Here is a 20,007-nt window from a genome sequence, read left to right on the forward strand (position 1 = left end):
AGAAATCCTGACGATGCATTTTTAAGGTCCAAAAAAGAGGACATGTCCAGGAAAAAGAAGACGTATGGTCACTAGGGATGTAACGATGCACCACAAAGCAGTTAAAAATTGGTGCACATGTGCCACGATTCGAATCGGTAATTCATATAAAATGAATTGATATTAATTTTAAACAGCAGAGGGCACTGGCGCTGTTCACTTCGTCTGGTGGACGTCACTGCACAGAGTTGTATGGGATTTTCCAGTCAAATTTATTTATGTGAGGGTACTCCTCTACTCTTTATTTATTTATATAATGTGGGATTTGTTTAAAATTCACAGTGAGGAAAATGTGCAGCATTGTTTTGCGTAGTTTGTACCTACATCTGATTTACTGCATGAAAATGTATCCAAATATCACTTTGTTGACACTTTTTTCTAAGTGGAATCTTGCTCATGGGGTATAGAGACAAGGAGGGGGGGAGGGTGTTTGGACTCACCTACCAATCAGATGGGTATATTAATGGGTCAAGGGTTTACGCGAGATGGTCAACAACAAATTATCATGTTAACTTGATCCAGTCAGGCAGCCACAGTGGCACCAAAACAAACAGTCAATACATTACCATGAGGAAAGGACTGTGATGCTCCTTAAGTGGTACAGTCCTAAAGTAGCCAGTAAGCATTTGCATTTTAATAATAATATAACTATATTTTGTTGTTGTTTTGCTAATTTATACCACAACTACTGATATTGTTATTTTTAATATTATTATTATGGAGTAAGCACTATGCAGTGTATATAGGGACAGTGTGGTTATATGTAAGAATAAGCAGTATGCAGTATATATAGGGACAGTGTGGTTATACAGTATGAATAAGCAGTACGCAATGTGTGTGTGTGTATAACCTCACTGTGTCTATATATATATATATATATATATATATATATATATATATATATATATATATATATATATATATATATATATCAGTTTTCATTCCATATATATCATTTTTATTCCATATTTATCAGTGTTCACTATTCTGTATATATATACAGGGGTTGGACAAAATAACTGAAACACCTGTCATTTTAGTGTGGGAGGTTTCATGGCTAAATTGGACCAGTCTGGTGGCCAATCTTCATTAATTGCACATTGCACCAGTAAGAGCAGAGTGTGAAGGTTCAATTAGCAGGGTAAGAGCACAGTTTTGCTCAAAATATTGCAATGCACACAAGATTATGGGTGACATACCAGAGTTCAAAAGAGGACAAATTGTTGGTGCACGTCTTGCTGGCGCATCTGTGACCAAGACAGCAAGTCTTTGTGATGTATCAAGAGCCACGGTATCCAGGGTAATGTCAGCATACCACCAAGAAGGACAAACCACATCCAACAGGATTAACTGTGGACGCAAGAGGAAGCTGTCTGAAAGGGATGTTCGGGTGCTAACCCGGATTGTATCCAAAAAACATAAAACCACGGCTGCCCAAATCACGGCAGAATTAAATGTGCACCTCAACTCTCCTGTTTCCACCAGAACTGTCCGTCGGGAGCTCCACAGGGTCAATATACACGGCCGGGCTGCTATAGCCAAACCTTTGGTCACTCGTGCCAATGCCAAACGTCGGTTTCAATGGTGCAAGGAGCGCAAATCTTGGGCTGTGGACAATGTGAAACATGTATTGTTCTCTGATGAGTCCACCTTTACTGTTTTCCCCACATCCGGGAGAGTTACGGTGTGGAGAAGCCCCAAAGAAGCGTACCACCCAGACTGTTGCATGCCCAGAGTGAAGCATGGGGGTGGATCAGTGATGGTTTGGGCTGCCATATCATGGCATTCCCTTGGCCCAATACTTGTGCTAGATGGGCGCGTCACTGCCAAGGACTACCGAACCATTCTGGAGGACCATGTGCATCCAATGGCGGTGCCGTGTATCAGGATGACAATGCACCAATACACACAGCAAGACTGGTGAAAGATTGGTTTGATGAACATGAAAGTGAAGTTGAACATCTCCCATGGCCTGCACAGTCACCAGATCTAAATATTATTGAGCCACCTTGGGGTGTTTTGGAGAAGCGAGTCAGGAAACGTTTTCCTCCACCAGCATCACGTAGTGACCTGGCCACTATCCTGCAAGAAGAATGGCTTAAAATCCCTCTGACCACTGTGCAGGACTTGTATATGTCATTTCCAAGACGAATTGACGCTGTATTGGCCGCAAAAGGAGGCCCTACACCATACTAATAAATTATTGTGGTCTAAAACCAGGTGTTTCAGTTATTTTGTCTAACCCCTGTATATGTATATGTATATATATATACAGTGTATCACGAAAGTGAGTACACCCCTCACATTTCTGCAAATATTTCATTATATCTTTTCATGGGACAACACTATAGACATGAAACTTGGATATAACTAAGAGTAGTCAGTGTACAGCTTGTATAGCAGTGTAGATTTACGGTCTTCTGAAAATAACTCAACACACAGCCATTAATGTCTAAATAGCTGGCAACATAAGTGAGTACACCCCACAGTGAACATGTCCAAATTGAGCCTAAAGTGTCAATATTTTGTGTGACCACCATTATTATCACTGCCTTAACCCTCCTGGGCATGGAATTCACCAGAGCTGCACAGGTTGCTACTGGAATCCTCTTCCACTCCTCCGTGATGACATCACGGAGCTGGTGGATGTTAGACACCTTAAACTCCTCCACCTTCCACTTGAGGATGCGCCACAGGTGCTCAATTGGGTTTAGTCCATCACCTTTACCTTCAGCTTCCTCAGCAAGGCAGTTGTCATCTTGGAGGTTGTGTTTGGGGTCGTTATCCTGTTGGAAAACTGCCATGAGGCCCAGTTTTCGAAGGGAGGGGATCATGCTCTGTTTCAGAATGTCACAGTACATGTTGGAATTCATGTTTCCCTCAATGAACTGCAGCTCCCCAGTGCCAGCAACACTCATGCAGCCCAAGACCATGATGCTACCACCACCATGCTTGACTGTAGGCAAGATACAGTTGTCTTGGTACTTCTCACCAGGGCGCCGCCACACATGCTGGACACCATCTGAGCCTAACAAGTTTATCTTGGTCTCGTCAGACCACAGGGCATTCCAGTAATCCATGTTCTTGGACTGCTTGTCTTCAGCAAACTGTTTGCTGGCTTTCTTGTGCGTCAGCTTCCTTCTGGGATGACGACCATGCAGACCGAGTTGATGCAGTGTGCGGCGTATGGTCTGAGCACTGACAGGCTGACCTCCCACGTCTTCAACCTCTGCAGCAATGCTGGCAGCACTCATGTGTCTATTTTTTAAAGCCAACCTCTGGATATGACGCCGAACACGTGGACTCAACTTCTTTGGTCGACCCTGGCGAAGCCTGTTCCGAGTGGAACCTGTCCTGGAAAACCGCTGTATGACCTTGGCCACCATGCTGTAGCTCAGTTTCAGGGTGTTAGCAATCTTCTTATAGCCCAGGCCATCTTTGTGGAGAGCAACAATTCTATTTCTCACATCCTCAGAGAGTTCTTTGCCATGAGGTGCCATGTTGAATATCCAGTGGCCAGTATGAGAGAATTGTACCCAAAACACCAAATTTAACAGCCCTGCTCCCCATTTACACCTGGGACCTTGACACATGACACCAGGGAGGGACAACGACACATTTGGGCACAATTTGGACATGTTCACTGTGGGGTGTACTCACTTATGTTGCCAGCTATTTAGACATTAATGGCTGTGTGTTGAGTTATTTTCAGAAGACAGTAAATCTACACTGCTATACAAGCTGTACACTGACTATTCTAAGTTATATCCAAGTTTCATGTCTATAGTGTTGTCCCATGAAAAGATATAATAAAATATTTGCAGAAATGTGAGAGGTGTACTCACTTTTGTGATACACTGTATATATATACAGTGTATCACAAAAGTGAGTACACCCCTCACATTTCTGCAGATATTTAAGTATATCTTTTCATAGGACAACACTGACAAAATGACACTTTGACACAATGAAAAGTAGTCTGTGTGCAGCTTATATAACAGTGTAAATTTATTCTTCCCTCAAAATAACTCAATATACAGCCATTAATGTCTAAACCACCGGCAACAAAAGTGAGTACACCCCTTAGTAAAAGTTCCTGAAGTGTCAATATTTTGTGTGGCCACCATTATTTCCCAGAACTGCCTTAACTCTCCTGGGCATGGAGTTTACCAGAGCTTCACAGGTTGCCACTGGAATGCTTTTCCACTCCTCCATGACGACATCACGGAGCTGGCGGATATTCGAGACTTTGCGCTCCTCCACCTTCCGCTTGAGGATGCCCCAAAGATGTTCTATTGGGTTTAGGTCTGGAGACATGCTTGGCCAGTCCATCACCTTTACCCTCAGCCTCTTCAATAAAGCAGTGGTCGTCTTAGAGGTGTGTTTGGGGTCATTATCATGCTGGAACACTGCCCTGCGACCCAGTTTCCGGAGGGAGGGGATCATGCTCTGCTTCAGTATTTCACAGTACATATTGGAGTTCATGTGTCCCTCAATGAAATGTAACTCCCCAACACCTGCTGCACTCATGCAGCCCCAGACCATGGCATTCCCACCACCATGCTTGACTGTAGGCATGACACACTTATCTTTGTACTCCTCACCTGATTGCTGCCACACATGCTTGAGACCATCTGAACCAAACAAATTAATCTTGGTCTCATCAGACCATAGGACATGGTTCCAGTAATCCATGTCCTTTGTTGACATGTCTTCAGCAAACTGTTTGCGGGCTTTCTTGTGTAGAGACTTCAGAAGAAGCTTCCTTCTGGGGTGACAGCCATGCAGACCAATTTGATGTAGTGTGCGGCGTATGGTCTGAGCACTGACAGGCTGACCCCCCACCTTTTCAATCTCTGCAGCAATGCTGACAGCACTCCTGCGCCTATCTTTCAAAGACAGCAGTTGGATGTGACGCTGAGCACGTGCACTCAGCTTCTTTGGACGACCAACGCGAGGTCTGTTCTGAGTGGACCCTGCTCTTTTAAAACGCTGGATGATCTTGGCCACTGTGCTGCAGCTCAGTTTCAGGGTGTTGGCAATCTTCTTGTAGCCTTGGCCATCTTCATGTAGCGCAACAATTCGTCTTTTAAGATCCTCAGAGAGTTCTTTGCCATGAGGTGCCATGTTGGAACTTTCAGTGACCAGTATGAGAGAGTGTGAGAGCTGTACTACTAAATTGAACACACCTGCTCCCTATGCACACCTGAGACCTAGTAACACTAACAAATCACATGACATTTTGGAGGGAAAATGACAAGCAGTGCTCAATTTGGACATTTAGGGGTGTAGTCTCTTAGGGGTGTACTCACTTTTGTTGCCGGTGGTTTAGACATTAATGGCTGTATATTGAGTTATTTTGAGGGAAGAATAAATTTACACTGTTATATAAGCTGCACACAGACTACTTTTCATTGTGTCAAAGTGTCATTTTGTCAGTGTTGTCCCATGAAAAGATATACTTAAATATCTGCAGAAATGTGAGGGGTGTACTCACTTTTGTGATACACTGTATATATATATATATATATATATATATATATATATATATACAGTATATGTGTGTGTATATATTGCATACTGCTTATTCATATATATAACCACTGTCCATATATATATATATATATATATATATATATATATATATATATATAATATTTAAACAGCAGCCAATCAGAGGACTCATAGGATCTGGGTTAACTGAGCCCTCGGACTCGTGAATTCTGATTCAGTACGAAGATTGAATCATTAACCCGGGTGATTCAGGAACCGCCCAGCTCTAATCGTGGGTAGAGTGTATCGTTACATCCCTAATGGTCACCCTATATATATATATATAATTTTCTTTTTTTTTTCTTAATTGGGGAATAAAGACATAGAACAGAGAACTAGAGTGTCATGATTCGGATACAGTTGATATAATGAATGCAAAACACAATTATCCTCATTGTTAACGTTTCTAACGTTGTAACAACTCGTGTTCAGATCTCCAGAGGCATCTATCAAAGTCAGACGTAGAAAGTGTGCCGAACTTGATCTTTTTCTCCTCTTGTCATGTTCTCTTGAGCGTACAGACAGAAAGAATGAATTGTTTACGATGTAAATAAGACAGACAGTTGCGAGAATTCAAAAGACCTGCTTTGCAGCTGTTGCTTTTTTGCTCTTTTTTGCAGGTGTTGCTTATTATAGCGGATCAGAAGTAATAAACCCACAGGCTTTAGTAATTCCCTCGACCTGCCACTGCAAATAAGCTCCTATAGAAGAAAATGAAGTACAACAAAGCAATGTATTTCACTGAAGTCACATAATTACAATTAGAATTTCAAATCTATTCCGTCTCCGCTAACTCCCGATAGAGGCGGTCTTGATGGAAGTAGAGAAATTGCACTTGGCGTTCGGCTGTATATGGTTATAATTACTGCTTAACCCTTGGAGCCCTAGCCTATTGTTAAGCATACTCATGACTTTCCTTTCCACCAGGAGATTGCAACAGTTCGGGGTCGCATTTTTCGTTTCAAAATTCTTCACACCTTCTGTATTGGGGACCGGTCAGGACTGCAGGCAGTCCAGTCCAGTATCCGTACCCTCTTCATCCGCAGCCATGCCTTTGTAATGTGTGCAGCATGTGGCTTTGCATCGTCTTGTTGAAGATCTAAGCTCTAAGATGTTAATGTACCATCACAGAAGTGTAAATGACCTTTGCCAAGGGCACTGACACACCCACATACCATGACACCCTGGCTTTTGGACTTGTTCCTGATAACAGTCTGGATGGTGGACCTGGAATGTTGATTCGTCTGACCAAAATACACGTTTCTACAGTGTGATGGTCCATCCTAGATGCCTCAGAGCCCAGAGAAGTCGACGCCACTTCTGGAAATGGTTAACATAAGGCTTTTTTTTGGCATTTGTGCATGTAACTCTGTATTTTAGAGCTTGACAAAGGTTTGATAAAGTAATCCCTCGCCCATGTGGTCATATCAGCTATTGTTGAGCGGCGGTTCTTGATGCAGTGCCGTCTGACGGATCGAAGATCACGGGCGTTCAGCTTAAGCTTGCGTTCTTGGCCTTTACGCACTGAAATTTCTCCTGATTCCTTGAATCGTTTTATGATATTATGCACTGTAGAGGGAGAATATGCAAATTTCTTCCAATCTTTCTTTGAGGTTCATTGTTTTTAAACATTTCAATCATTTTCTCACACATCTGATGACAGACTGGAGATCCTCTGATCATCTTGCTCATCAAAGACTCATCGACACATGATTATTTAGCTTTTTCACCTCATTACTAGCCCTGAATTGACCCTGACCCAACTTTTTTTGGACTGTATCGCAGGCCTGAAATGCTGGAATGAAGGTATATTAACAAATGAAATGAAGTCGAGCAGATAATACACGAAATACCTCAGGTTCATCCCGTCTGCAATCAAATAAAAGTCAAAGTAAATGTAGAGTGTTGGTGTTACTGCTGCAGAGGGAGTTTTTGCATATACATTAATTGGCCAAATGTTTGGCTTTTTGATCCCGCCCTGCATGGCATCAGGTACTTACAGTATATATTCCTTAAATTAGCTAATTCGACCAGAACAGAAGTTGTATATTGTGTACCTCATGCAGTCGGACCATGTTAGGTGTGGCCTTACCAGCGAGCTGGTATACGTGGGGTCGGATGTGTCCTCCTGCAGGTAGCGCGACAGTCCGAAATCAGAGACTTTACACACCAGGTTGCTGTTGACCAGGATGTTGCGAGCAGCCAGGTCCCGGTGAACGTAGTTCATCTCGGACAGATACTTCATGCCAGCTGCGATGCCCCGCATCATTCCCACCAGCTGGATGACCGTAAACTGCCCGTCATTTTGCTGTTGAGGCAAAGCGGATTAGATTCTGATTCCTGATATACTGATATCAATACACCGACCAGGCATAACATTATGACCACTGACAGGTGAAGTGAATAACACTGATTATCTCTTAATCACGGCACCTGTTAGTGCGTGTGTGTCGCTTACCTGGGGAACACAAAAACAATGCGCCCTGCTACTGTCCGGTTTATCAGCTCCACTTACCATATAGGAGCACTTTGTAGTTCTACAATTACTGACTGTAGTCTATCTGTTTCTCTGCATGCTTTGTTAGACCCCTTTCATGCTGTTCTTCAGTGGTCAGGACCGATAGTGTCCACTCACTGTCCACTCTATGAGACGCTCCTACCTAGTTGGTCCACCTTGTAGATGTAAAGTCAGAGACGATCACATCGCTCATCTATTGGTTGGTGGACTATTCTCAGTCCAGCAGGGACAGTGAGGCGTTTAAAAAGTCCAGCAGCGCTGCTGTGTCTTATCCACTCATACCAGCACAACACACACTAACACACCACCACCATGTCAGTGTCAGTGCAGTGCTGAGAATGACCCACCACCCAAATAATACCTGCTCTGTGGTGGTCCTGGGAAAGTCCTGACCCTTAAAGAACAGCATGAAAGGGGGATAACAAAGCATGCAGAGGAGCAGATGGACTACAGTTAGTAATTGTAGAGCTACAAAGTGCTGATAAAATGGACAGTGTGTGTAGAAACAAGGAGGTGGTTTTAATGTTATGGTTGATCCATGTACGTATATGTAACTAAGAACTGATGTATTTAATGGTAATTATGAATGTAAAAAGGCAAAACTCAGCTTCCAACACCTCAGCATATGTGCATCTAAGCTCAGAGAAGAAACAAAAAAGAAAAGACTTTGAACCCACCACAACAGCAGGAATTAATAGCAACGTTCCTCTGACGAGGTGGCTTGCAAAAGCCGACTTCAAAGAGTTTCAGAGGATCAAAGAGGAGAGAGAGAACCGATCCATAGGGTTGAAGAAGAACCGGCTTGAACATTGATTAAGCGGTGGATCCCTCAACACTTAAATAAGCTCATAAACCTCGGAAGCCTGTTAGAGACTTCAAGCTCGACTGTGACGATCACAGAGGGATGAATCATGCTATCCGGATAAAGAGAGATGGATGACAGGGTAGTGTTACAGAAGCGTGCTAAATATATTTAAATATCGCTCTCTGTCGAGGGAAAATACAATCGTAATTGTGAAATTGAATTGAATGAGATGTAGTGTCATTTATGAGCAACTAATCGTTCATGGATTTTCACATGGATTAATACAATTAGGCCATAAACTAGTTTTCATAGTCCATGCAAAACCAATTTAGTTGGTTTTTCGCGCTTCACTTTTTTTAGGCTAACCAATTATATTTATTTGTATTTTTTAATATTATTTTGTGCCTAGGTAAAAAAAATAAAAATAAAGAATAAAAAAAGTAAAAAACAAATTAAATTCATAAAAAAATATAAGATTTGTAAAATTTTATTGTTATTATTTTCATTATTATTATTATTGCTATTATTATTTTATTATTATTGATATTATTTTTATTATTATTAATATTGCTATTATTATTATTGTTATAATTATTACTATTAATTATTATTATTATTATTTTTATTGTTATGAATTCAATATTTTAAAATAAAAATAAAAAATCAATATTGCCTAATATGGCTTAATACAGCTTTATTCTTATTATTTGTGTGTGTGTGTGTCTAGATATAAAATAAAATATATATTTTTTTAATTTATAAAATGTATATATAAAAAATTTAATATAAGATTTGTAAAATGTGTGTGCATTATTATTATTATTATTATTGTTATTATTATTATTAATATTAATAATAATAATAATGTTGTTATAAATTAAACATTTAAAAATAACAAAAAAAACTAAATCAATATGGCCTGATATGGCTTAATACAGCTTATTGTTATTGTTATTGTTATTGTTATTGTTATTATTATTATTATTATTATTATTATTATTTTATGCCTATATATAAAAGTGCCTGTATATGCTTTTATGCCTGTTTAAAAAAAAAAAACTTTTTTTATGAAGGAGAAAAAATTTGTTTTTTTTGAATTTCTTAAACAGTGCATTATTATTATTATTATTATTATTATTATTAATTAATTAAATATTAAAAATAAAAAATCAACATGGCCTTATATGGCATATTAACCAATTTTTAGCAATCATTAATAAAAAATCCAGTTGTCTGTTTGCTATTACACTATATGATACAATCATTCTGCTTTATTACACACTTACAATAAAACCTTTAAAACTTTTAAAATACTAAACTCCAAAAAGTGCTGAATAACTTATTGGCCACACTTGTACGCTAAGGTTATTTGTTATATAGCACAGTACTGTAAGAGAAAATAGCTCATGATCATTTAATGAAATATAGCACTGTGACAAAGCAGTTAAAAATATATAAATATTTCTACTTTGTTTCTATAATCCTGTGTAAATCAAGCAACATTTAAATATTTAAAGCAGACATTTATGTATATATTTAAGTAACATACCCTTAGAAAAGAGTCCAGTGCTCCATTCTCCATAAACTCTGTAACTATCATGACTGGTCGGCTTTTGGTGACGACGCCCTCTAAACGGATAATGTTAGGGTGGTCGAACTGGCCCATTATCGATGCCTCGGACAGGAAGTCTCGCCTCTGTTTCTCCGAGTAGCCTGCCTTGAGGGTCTTGATTGCGGCGTAGATCTCCCGTTTACCTGGCAACTTCAGACGGCCTTTGTACACCTCACCAAACTCACCTACAAGAAAAGTGCCATAATATTAAATACATTAACCTGGGGGGGGGGGGTCTTAGAATCACATGTTACTGTTTGCCACCCTTCTGTACAAGATTTACATACACCGATTACGCATAACATTATGGCCACCTTCCTGATATCATGTTGGTCCCCCTTTTGCTGCCAAAACAGCCCTGATCCGTCGAGACATGGATTTCACTAGACCCCTGAAGGTGTGCTGTGGTATCTCGCACCAAGATGTTACCAGCAGACCCTTTAACTCCTGTAAGTTGTGAGGTGGGGCCTCCATGGATCGGACTTGTTTGTCCAGCACGTCCCACAGATGCACGATTGGATTGAGATCTGGGGAATTTGGAGGCCGAGTCAACACCTCAAACTGGTCGTTGTGCTCCTCAAACCGTTCCTGAACCATGTTTGCTCTGTGGCAGGGCGCATTATCCTGCTGAAAGAGGCCACACCCATCAGGGAATCGTGTTTCCACGAAAGGGTGAACATGGTCTGCAACAATGCTTAGGTAGGTGGTACGTGTCAAAGTGGATGGCAGGACCCAAGGTATCACGTTGCCTCCACCGGCTTGCCTTCTTCCCATAGTGCATCCAGGTGCCATGTGTTCCCCAGGTACACCTTCTTCCATTGCTCCGTGGTCCAGTTCCGATGCTCACGTTCCCATTGTTGGCGCTTTCGGCGGTGGACAGGGGTCAGCATGGGCTCCCTGACTGGTCTGCGGCTATGCAGCCCCATATTCAACAAACTGTGATGCACTGTGTATTCTGACACCTTTCTATCAGAACCAGCATTAACTTCTTCAGCAATCTGAGCTACAGTAGCTAGTCTGTTAGATCGGACCACACGGACCAGCCTTCGCCCCCCACGTGCATCAGTGAGTCTTGGCCGCCCATGACCCTGTCGCCGGTTTACCACTGTTCCTTCCCTGGACCATTTTTGATACATACTGAGCACTGCAGACCGGGAACACCCCACAAGAGCTGCAGTTTAGGAGATGCTTATTAGTCCTGCATGCTGCTGCATATACAGTATATCCCACCTACTAACAGGTGCCGTGATGGAGATAATCAGTGTTATTCACGTCATCTGTCAGTGGTCATAATGTTATACCTGGTTGGTGTACTTTGGTGCAATTTAAAATTTCATACTAATAGATGTTACCTACCTTTCAATATCTATGCAATACATAAATGTGTCCATAAAGAAAGATGAACTAAACCCGTAAGTCTTTCTCACTTATTTATAAAAGACACTTTTAAAAATGAAACAGCTAAGTGGGAGGATTCTGAGTCCTTTTGCACTTTACATGCATTTGCAGCTTTAAGTGTCTGTGCATTAGCCGTCTCTCGAGAGCGTCTGGTGCGTCTTTATGAAGTGTGGGATGAGATCAAACATGACTGAAACGTTAGCGCGGAGTCATTTTCGTCACATTTCACGTAATTGATGAAGCCAAACGGCCCAGAACGAATAATATTTTACTTTGTAATTTCTTATTTAAATGAGAGGGAACCAATTCTGGTGCTAATAATCGTGCTGGCATTTTCAGGGCAAATCTGAGTCATGATGCCCTCAAGTACCTTGTACGGCTTACGGAGGCACTAATTATGTCTACAAACAATTCGACTTTTAAACTCAATTACAACTCCAAATCAGAAAACAGTTGGGACAGTACGGAAAATGCAAATCCTGCTTTTCAGGCCTGCAACACATTCCAAAAAAAGTTGGGACGGGGGCAATTTAGGACTAGTGATGAGGTGAAAAAACTACATAATGATGTGATTCCAAACATGGTTTGGTACAAAAGCAGCATCCAAGAAAGGCTGAGTCTTAGATGAGCAAAGATGATCAGAGGATCGGATTTGGAAGGGATTTGCATTTTCTCCCTCTACAGTGCATAATATCATTAAACGATTCAAGGAATTTAGTGCATGAAGGCCAAGGGTGCAAGCTTAAGCTGGACGCCCGTGACCTTCCATCCCTCAGACGGCACTGCATCAAGAACCGCCACTCAACAATAGCTGATATAACCACATGGGTGAGGGATTACTTTAGCAAACCTTTGTCAAGCACTACAATACAGAGTTACATGCACAAATGCCACTTAAAACTTTACTGTGCAAAAAAGAAGCCTTATGTTAACCATGTCCAGAAGTGGTGTCGACTTCTCTGGGCTCCGAGTCATCTAGGATGGACCATCACACAGTGGAAACATGTATTGTGGTCAAATGTGGACCAAAGACGAAAAGGACCACTCAGACTGTTATCAGGAACAAGTCCAAAAGCCAGGGTGTGTCATGGTCTGTGGGTGTGTCAGTGCCCTTGGCAAAGGTCATTTACACTTCTGTGATGGCAGCATTAATGCAGAAAAGTACATTGAGATCTTAGAGCAACATGTGCTGCCTTCAAGACGTCATCAAGACAATGCAAAACCACATGCTGCACACATTACAAAGGCATGGCTGTGGAAGAAGAGGGTACGGGTACTGGACTGGCCTGCCTGCCAGGGTCGTGACAAGTCCAGATGGTTGACCATTCTCAGAATTCCAATGACAGTAACATGGTATTTTTTATATAAGTGTATCAGGTGCAGCATCTTTACAAGGAACACTTACCTGTAGACACTTTCTGATCACATGACACTGTTGGCTTTATATTTTACAACAACGCTGTACCTGATACAGTGACTAGCTTACCTGCTCCGATCACCTCCTCGATTTTGACCGTAGAGACGTCTATCTCCTTGGCGAACTCCCGCACAGCCTCATTGGGGTCCTCGTAGGTAAACGGGTCAATGTAGATCTTCATCCCTGGTGAGCCCGGAAGGGTTGGGCAGCCCATGGGGGTGTGGCAGTTAGACAGATCTGGTCTTAAGGAAAGTTCTAGAACAATGCAGAAATTCACACATCACCGTGATGTTCCAGAGTTTGTCAAGACTTAGTCATATTTATTCTTAGCAAATGATTAATGTATTAAATATTTGAGAGAAGCCAAGCATGTGGGATCAGGAAAAGCATTAAGTGTACAGTGCACAGGGTCTCTGGGATTAAGAGGCACGGATATAAATATGTATATAAGAAGGTGTTTTGCCCTTGATATATTAAGCCTGGTTTTACGTACAATTACACTGCGTTACTTTGTGTTAAAAAGAAAAAGAAAAATATATATATATAAAATAATAGCAATAATAATAATAATAATGATTGATAATAATAATAATAATAATAATAATAATTGATAATAATAATAATATTAATAATAATGGTAATAATAATAATTAATAATATACAATAAATAAAATAAAATAAAAAATAATGATTAAATAAATAAATAAAAAATATATATTTATTTTTTTAAATAAATAAGTGTAATATTATTTATTTATTAAACATTTATTTATTTATTATTATTATTTATCAGGTCTCTGGTATTAAGCTCTTAAGATTGGTTTTATGTACAATTAGACAACAATTTTTTTTTTAAATAAATACATGATTACATTAATAAATTACAAATTAAATAATGTATATTTTTAAATAAATAAATGTAATAAAATGTATTTATTAAACATTATTCATTTATTTATGTTATTAATTTTATTAATTAGGGTCTCTGGGATTAAGAGGCACAGATATAAATATGTATATAAATAGGTGTTTTGCCCTTATTAATTAAGTCTTTAGGCCTGGTTTTAGGTACAATTAGACTGTATTTTGGTTCTGTATTAAAATAAATAAAATTATTATTATTATTAATAATAATAATAATAATAGTTTCATATAAAATAATAAATAAAAATACTTATTTAATTAGTCTCATTATTATTATTATTATTATTTTATTTTTTTTTTATAAGTTTTTTTATAGAAGAAATGCTCTTGTTGTGTATTTTTATTAAAGTCAGTTTCAAATATACACTGATCAGCCATAACATTAAAACCACCTCCTTGTTTCTACACTCACTGTCCATTTTATCAGCTCCACTTACCATATAGAAGCACTTGTAGTTCTACAATTACTGACTGTAGTCCATCTGTTTCTCTGCATGCTTTGTTACCCCCCTTTCATGATCAGGACCACTACAGAGTAGGTACTATTTGGGTGGTGGATCATTCTCAGCACTGCAGTGACACTGACATGGTGGTGGTGTGTTAGTGTGTTATCTGAGTGGATCAGACACAGCATCGCTGCTGGAGATTTTACAAACCAGATTAGATACTCATACCTAGTTGGCCCACCTTGTAGATAGATGTAAAGTCAGAGACGATCGCTCATCTATTGCTGCTGTTTGAGTTTGAGTCGGTCATCTTCTAGACCTTCATCAGTGGTCACAGGACGCTGCCCACGGGGCGCTGTTGGCTGGATGTTTTTGGTTGGTGGACTATTCTCAGTCCAGCAGGGACAGTGAGGTGTTTAAAAACTCTAGCAGCACTGCTGTGTCTTATTAACTCATACCAGCACAACACACACTGTCACTGCAGTGCTGAGAATGATCCACCACCTAAATAACATCTACTCTGTAGTGGTCCTGGGAGAGTCCTGACCACTGAATAACAGCATGAAAGCGGGCTAACAAAGCATGCAGAACAATAGATTGACTACAGTCAGTAATTGTAGAACTACAAATTGCTTCTATATGGTAAGTGGAGCTGATAAAATGTACAGTGAGTGTAGAAACAAAGGTGGCTCAGAAATGCACATCCTCTATACTGGGAAGTCTATGAACTAGTGTATTATATACACTGCTTCTCCTATCAAGTAACTGTTCCTTCTAACTGCGGATTCATCCTGTATCTCTTCCTTTTCCTCTCACACCCTGTCTCACTCTCTCCCTCCCACGCTCTCTCTCTCTCTCTTTCTGCTTTTAGATAGTGTCAAATCCAATTTTCCTGTGCAGCTCTGCCCCACAGGACCTGGCAAACAGATAAACCCAACACACTAGCGAACTGCTCTTTACGCCTGAAATGGCTGCAGCTGGGCATGCAAACATTAGCAGGCGTGTGTGTGTGTGTTGTGTTTTTAAAAAGGCCATAAATAGAAAAGGAAAGGCAGAGTAAACAGTGAAATTAAAAATAGAAAGTGCAAATTAATTAATAAAGGATGATGAACCGTTAATTCATGAATACTGATCTTTTAAAGGTCCAACACCAATAGGGCTTAAAGCCTTACATCAGTTGGTGATGGTGCAACGTCGTTGTAATATTCTCAAACATTCCATCTACGCTAGGCCAAGAGGAGGAATATCACATCTAGGGTCACTTGTCTAACAGATCAAAGAGCATTGAGCATTAGATATGAGAATGAAGGTGATGTGATACACATCAAAGCGCCATCTCGAAACCCACAGGGTTATTCATCTCTTTCATGGCATCATGGCTTAGATATGGCTTCAGTTATTCCAACAACATGAACAATGACGGTCAATGCAAAACCAAGATCTTGCTGACCGCGAGGCCAGGAGTTATTGTTCTTTTAGGTTAAAAAATGACAGAACCTAGTCATCTGTTGTCCTGGATAACCAGCTGACCATTTTATCAGCTCCACTTACCATATAGAAGCACTTTGTAGTTCTACAATTACTGACTGTAGTCCATCTGTTTCTCTGCATGCTTTGTTACCCCCTTTCATGCTGTTCTTCAATGGTCAGGGCCACCACAGAGCAGTGACAATGTCATGGTGGTGGTGTGTTAGTGTGTGTTGTGCTGGTATGAGTGGATCAGACACAGCAGCACTGCTGGAGTTTTTAAATACCTCACTGTCACTGCTGGACTGAGAATAGTCCACCAATCACTGATGAAGGTCTAGAAGATGACCAACTCAAACAGCAGCAATAGATGAGCGATCGTCTCTGACTTTACATCTACAAGGTGGACCAACTAGGTAGGAGTGTCTAATAGAGTGGACACAGTATGTAAAAACTCCAGCAGCGCTGCTGTGTCTGATCCACTCATACCAGCATACTCTGATTTCCACCCTTAACCCCAAACATGACCAGAGGTGGTATGGCTTCGCTGTGTGCCCTGTAATTCCAGGATAAGCTCTGGACCATCCACTACCAATGGATATTGTTAGTGGTGACTTGTAGGCTTAAGTCCATAAGGAATGTTCTATATGTATTAAAGTTCAATAAATCTAAGGACAGTCGTTGTATTTGTTGCACACAGCTCTCTTTATGTCAGGCAGAAGATTCACCACCATTCAAATTAGGCTCCCCAAGAACCTCAGAAACCATCATTACCAGAATTTAGTGGTCAGACAAGATGAATAAATTAAAGAAAAATGAATACAGATCTCTCTGCATTTAACTCCAGCATTAGCAAAGAGCACGTAGCAGAACCTGAGAATCCTGCATTAGCCTAAATCGATTTAGAACTATTAATTCCATGGTTGGAGTTCATAAGCAGTATTTAAATTGGATATTCCGCCTCGCTTTCGCAGGTACACCATGAGACTATTTTTTTTTCCAGCTATTAAAGTGTCATTCCTTATGGAGCTAAGGTGCATTGAATTACCAAGCACCACTCTTAGACCAGCAGGCAAATCAATATTTTACAAGAATTCCTTTTGTTCTATTTTATTAGAGATAATTTCCTCAGAATCATTTTAATTTAGGTTCCTTTATGTCAGAGAGCATGTATATGGCAACCCCCTTACAGGCAGTCCAGCTCCTCCTAAACAGCACATCCATATGTACTACTGCAAGAAGGTTTGCAGTGTCTCCCAGCACTGTCTCGAGAGCATGAAGGAGATGCTTCAGAGCTGGTCCTACTCAGCAGTAGGACTGGTATCAGCTCCTTCGTGTGAGTAGAAACACAAGGAGCACTGCCAGAGCCCTACAGAATTTATTTATTTTTGGTGGGATTTTGAATTCAGATCTCAACAGGATGGGGATTTTGATTTCCATTATCCATTGTTTTATTTATGTATTTATTTATTTGAACATTGTATTTTATTTTCATTTATTATTATTATTATTATTATGATTATAGCTGTTTTTATTTAATTATTTCATTTATTTATTTAATTATTATTATTATTATTATTATTATTATTATTATAGCTGTTTTTATTTAATTTTTTCATTTATTTATTTAATTATTTTGTTTTATTTATTATTATTATTATTATTATAGCTGTTTTAATTTAATTATTTAATTTGTTTATTTAATTATTTTGTTTTATTTATTATTATTATTATTATTATTATTATTATAGCTGTTTTTATTTAATTTATTTAATTTATTGTTTTCATTTATTATAATACTATTATTATTATTATTATTATAGTTGTTTTTATTGTATTTATTACATTATTTATTTAATTTATTTTTTCTATTATTATTATTATTATTATTGTAGTTGTTTTTATTTTATTTATTTATTTAATTAATTTTTTTATTTATTATTATTACTATTATTATTATTAATATTATCATAGTTTTTTATTTTATTTATTTAGTTATTTAATTAATTTTTTTATTATTATTATTAATATTAGTAGTATTATTTTGTTGTCGTTTTTATTTATTTATTTTATTTTTAGATTTTTTTTTGCTGCTGTTCATGGGCATTACAGGCAGGAAAATAGCATTCAATCATTTACCATCAGCCACCTTAAGCCAAGGAAGCTCAGTCCTTAAGTATCTTAAATTTTCTCCCCCAACAATCCTGATTCAGCAAAACAAGAAATAACACACATGGGAAATAACCTGCTTAGTGCATAAACATCTCATTTAAAAGTGAAACTCTAAGCAGTAGGTTAGAGGATGCATACATCTTGAAGCTGCTGGTAATTGAGAGGAATTCGGGGTACCAGAACTTAGATGAGGTAGTCGTATGGATGTTTAGGCTGGTGGTGCTTTGCTTTGTTTTAATGCTACAGTCTGTCAGAGTATTAATGCTGACCATGTGCATTCCTTTATGGCAGGATTTACTCATCTTATAATGGCTACTTCTAACATCATACATAAATTCATCGGTCATAAAGCACAGGTCATCCAAAGTACAGCGAACCTAAATGGCCTTTTCAGTCTTTGGCCTTTAAGAATTGGTGGTCCGGTTTCCTTCCACAGTTCAAAGACATGCAGTCTGGGTAACTGGAGATACTAAAATTGTCCTTGGTGTGAATGTGGACCCATAGCAACCCTAAATAGGAGAAAACTGTGGTGAATTGGAACATCAACTTCACTGCCCTTGTTAACCTAAAGAGCCTTAAAACAGCAGAAGTTGGGTGCCGTTCAGGTGTCCAAATACTTTTAGTCCTAATGTTTATGAGGAATTTGGAGTTGCCAGTTCAAGCTTTATCAATCATGACCAGATTGTCAGTCCCTACTGCTGGGAGGCATTTTAAAAACAAAATGGGTAGTACTGTCACCTCACAGCAACTGTGCAGAGTTTGCATGTTCTCCCCGTGTCAGCGTGGGTTTCCTCCGGGAGCTCTGGTTTTTTCCCACAGTCCAAAAACATGAAGTCAGGTTAACTGGAGACACTGAACTGCCATATAGGTGAATGGGTGTGTGTATGTGTGTGTGCCCGTGCCCTGTGATGGACTGGCGCCCCGTCCAGGGTGTTACTGTGTGCCTTGCGCCCATTGAAAAGCTGGGATAGGCTCCAGCACCCCTAATTGGATAAGCAATTAAGAAAGTGAGTAAGATGCTACCACCACTATATTTTACAGTAGTGCTGGTTTTATCATACTGCTAAGAATGGTCCACCAATGTGTGTGTGTGTGTGTGTGTGTGTGTGTGTGTGTGTGTGTGTGTGTGTGTGTGTGTGTGCACGCACGCTGAGCAGTGTGAATAAACAGAAGGACTGATGGTATCACGGCTCGAAAGCTGCCGATCTGCCCATGCGAATTGTCTGTCGAGACCCGTCAACCCGCAACATCTGGAGCACTATAACAGGAGCTCATGCACATCAGCATTCATTTACATCTCACACCCAGTGTGTGGAGAGTCCATCTGGGACGGCGTCACCAAGGTCAAACCGAGCACTTAAATGCTTTTTGCATGACTTGATGTGTCTGAATTTGGGAGTATTGATTGGTCAGTGGAATTGGGGGGTGGGGGGGGGGTGTTGTGGGGCAAACCAGCTGTTTCTTTGGCTGGTAAAATAATAATAGACGTTTCCATACACATGGAAAAACTTGAACTGGAAACAAGCCAGCACTCGTTGTCCATTATGAGTAATTGTCCTCACAAATGCTTTTATGAAATAGCCACAAATATCCAAAAGCCTTTCCAAAGGAGGGGAAACTGTTATAGACACAAAGCTAGAGGTGCAAATGGGCGTT

At 39.6% G+C, this 20,007-nt stretch overlaps 1 protein-coding gene across 1 annotated transcript in view; it reads right to left on the reverse strand.

Annotated features, from left to right (window-relative positions):
* Window positions 1-20,007, reverse strand: part of LOC134302822 (ephrin type-B receptor 1-B) — a 266,238-nt gene that overhangs the window by 16,567 nt on the left and 229,664 nt on the right. The window contains exons 10-12 of the mRNA XM_062988035.1: window positions 13,412-13,597; window positions 10,465-10,712; window positions 7,685-7,900 (exon numbers count right to left, since the gene is read on the reverse strand). Of these exons, the coding sequence (XP_062844105.1) occupies window positions 7,685-7,900; window positions 10,465-10,712; window positions 13,412-13,597 (650 nt within the window). The remainder of the gene's footprint in view (window positions 1-7,684; window positions 7,901-10,464; window positions 10,713-13,411; window positions 13,598-20,007) is intronic.

The sequence above is a fragment of the Trichomycterus rosablanca genome, chromosome 25 (assembly GCF_030014385.1).
Source record: "Trichomycterus rosablanca isolate fTriRos1 chromosome 25, fTriRos1.hap1, whole genome shotgun sequence".
Classification (NCBI taxonomy): Eukaryota; Metazoa; Chordata; class Actinopteri; order Siluriformes; family Trichomycteridae; genus Trichomycterus; species Trichomycterus rosablanca.